This window comes from Silurus meridionalis, chromosome 5 (genome assembly GCF_014805685.1).
Source record: "Silurus meridionalis isolate SWU-2019-XX chromosome 5, ASM1480568v1, whole genome shotgun sequence".
In the NCBI taxonomy this organism is placed as follows: domain Eukaryota; kingdom Metazoa; phylum Chordata; class Actinopteri; order Siluriformes; family Siluridae; genus Silurus; species Silurus meridionalis.
This window is the reverse complement of record NC_060888.1, coordinates 1,026,892-1,029,391: the sequence shown is the minus strand read 5'-3', so window position 1 is coordinate 1,029,391 and position 2,500 is coordinate 1,026,892. Positions and strand designations below refer to the sequence as shown.

The following is a 2,500-nucleotide window of genomic DNA, read 5'->3' as shown; positions in this document are numbered from 1 at the left end:
CATCTATTAACACCTTACACACCTCACACACATTTTACACACCCCACACACCTGTAATTATTACTGCTCTGTGTTGCAGTCAGTCCTCTGTGTCCTGTAGTCGATTGGACGGTTCGAACAACACACTGCTGATTCACGACAAACTTCTGCAGCCAAGAGATGTGACAGTTCATCCTCAAGCTCAGTGAGACACACACACACACACACACACACACACACACACACACACACACACACACACACACACACACACACACACACACACACACACACACACACACATGCTTAGAAGTGGGCTGCTTCCACACTTTTATATATTTTTTGCACACTTGTGTGTGTGTGTGTGTGTGTGTGTGTGTGTGTGTGTGTGTGTGTGGGTTTGTTCTGTAGAATGATATTCTGGACAGATGTGGGTGTTCCCGTGGCGGTATGGAGGGCGGGGCTGGATGGATCGGACCGCACAGTGCTGATCAGTTCTGGACTCGTGTCTCCCTGCGGCATCAGTGTGGATCACAGCACACACACACTGTACTGGAGTGACATCACAACCGGACACATCGAATCAGCAGGACTGGACGGCTCACACCGACACACACTCACAAACCAGCAAGTAGGTGAGGCTTCTCCAAAACACACACACACACACACACACACATACACACATACACACACACTATTTATTTGTATTTATTACTATAAATGATATATGAGGTGATATTTAAAAGTGACCCACAGATCCGGTTGCTTTCATCGAATGTCCTCCTTCAGACGCTTTAAAACCTGGCGGTACAACTCGCTATGTTCTGACCCATGGGGACGAATTCTCGTCCGTGAATGTGTAAAAAGACGATCAACATGCTCGAGTTGCCGATTGGTTTCACCATTTCTGGGGGTTGAGCTCATTGAAGGTCTTCCTGATCTCTTCTCCCAGTGATGTTCTTCCGCTCTTGAAGTGCGTGTGCCACTTAAAACACCTTGTTGCAGCGTGTGTCGAACATACGTAACACCAAACGTCCCTGGAGCAGATTTGCCCCGTGTAACGCAGGATGACACGTTTGCCCTTTGTTCTCTTGCTGTCCGTGATCAAATAGCACACGTGGGTCAGAACAGCACCAGTTGCACGGTTTCTGGTGTACACAGGACGATGTCTTTTGGCACACTGATTTATGAAGATCGTTGCTCGAAACCTTTTGACACGACCTCATATTAGATCATTATAATAATAAATAACATGGTCAGTTTATGTGAACACGTGGTCATGTGACCAATTTGATCATGTGACCGGGCTAATAACTTTGAGTGAAAGATCATTTCTATACAGTAGTATAGAATTATACAGAATTTTGATGCAGTTATTAATCTCCAACTTGTGATGTGTGTGTGTGTGTGTGTGTGTGTGTGTGTGTGTGTGTGTGTAGGTCATCCGTTCGACGTGGCAGTGTTTGAAGACACTCTGTGGTTTACTAACTGGAAAGATAATCACATTTATCGTCTGGATAAAAGAACAGGAAGTGATGTGGAGCGACTCGATGTGGATTCTGTTAAACCAGCATCACTCGTTATAGTGCACCATCTCATTAAACCAGGTACACACACACACACACACACACACACACACACACACACACACTCAGTGAAAGACAAGTGAACCTGAGAGATAAAGACGAATAAATGTTCAGTGGTCCATCATGTCATGTTCTTCTTCTAGGGGCGGACCTTTGTCTCCATGGAAACGGAGGATGTTCCCATGTTTGTGAAAGCAGACTCGGATTGGTTCATTGCTCCTGTCAATCACAGCATGTTCTTTCAACTAATGGCAAAACCTGCCTGCATGTAGATGCTTCATCCTTGTCTTCATCCACTTCTTCTTCTTCAACGTCTGCAGGTTGCTACAGTCATGGCGCTACTTGGACATTTGTAGAGTCATAACACATTATGAAAGGCAGCCATAATGAATTATACACTCATTTTGTGTGTGTGTGTGTGTGTGTGTGTGTGTGTGTGTGTGTGTGTGTGTGTGTGTGTATGTGTGTGTGTGTGTGTTCCATTACAGGGTCAGGTGATCCAAAATGGAGTGATCAGATGAAGAATAAATCCCCAAACTATGAGAGTTTCCCTTCATCTCCTTTGTCCTCTGAACGAGAACGCATCAGCGAGAAGATGGTGTCAGGTAGAAAGCATTATTAAGTCAAAAGTATGTGCACCCCTGACCATCACACAGGTTTTCCATTAGATTTTGGGGCATGTCTTCGAAGATTAGTGTTCATCCACAGAATTAATGAGATCAGAGACTGATATTGGGTAAGGAGTCTCCAGTTCCAGATCTTCAATTCTTCAGTGGAGTTGAAGAGGTCAGAGCATTGTGCAGGACGCTCGAGGTCTTTTATTTCAACCTTCAACCCAACAATCATGTCTTGTGAAAAGTGTTCAGAAATCTTGGATCTTGCAAAGCTTTTAAAGTTTGTAGAAGAAGAACGTATGGGTGTGATGGTAACTTCTA

General features: G+C 44.5%; 1 protein-coding gene across 1 annotated transcript in view; it reads left to right on the top strand.

Moving 5' to 3' along the window:
• egf (epidermal growth factor) overlaps positions 1-2,500 on the top strand; it is an 18,349-nt gene that overhangs the window by 10,962 nt on the left and 4,887 nt on the right. The window contains exons 12-16 of the mRNA XM_046849764.1: positions 80-184; positions 391-614; positions 1,419-1,586; positions 1,709-1,885; positions 2,054-2,170. Coding sequence (XP_046705720.1) covers positions 80-184; positions 391-614; positions 1,419-1,586; positions 1,709-1,885; positions 2,054-2,170 — 791 coding nt within the window. The remainder of the gene's footprint in view (positions 1-79; positions 185-390; positions 615-1,418; positions 1,587-1,708; positions 1,886-2,053; positions 2,171-2,500) is intronic.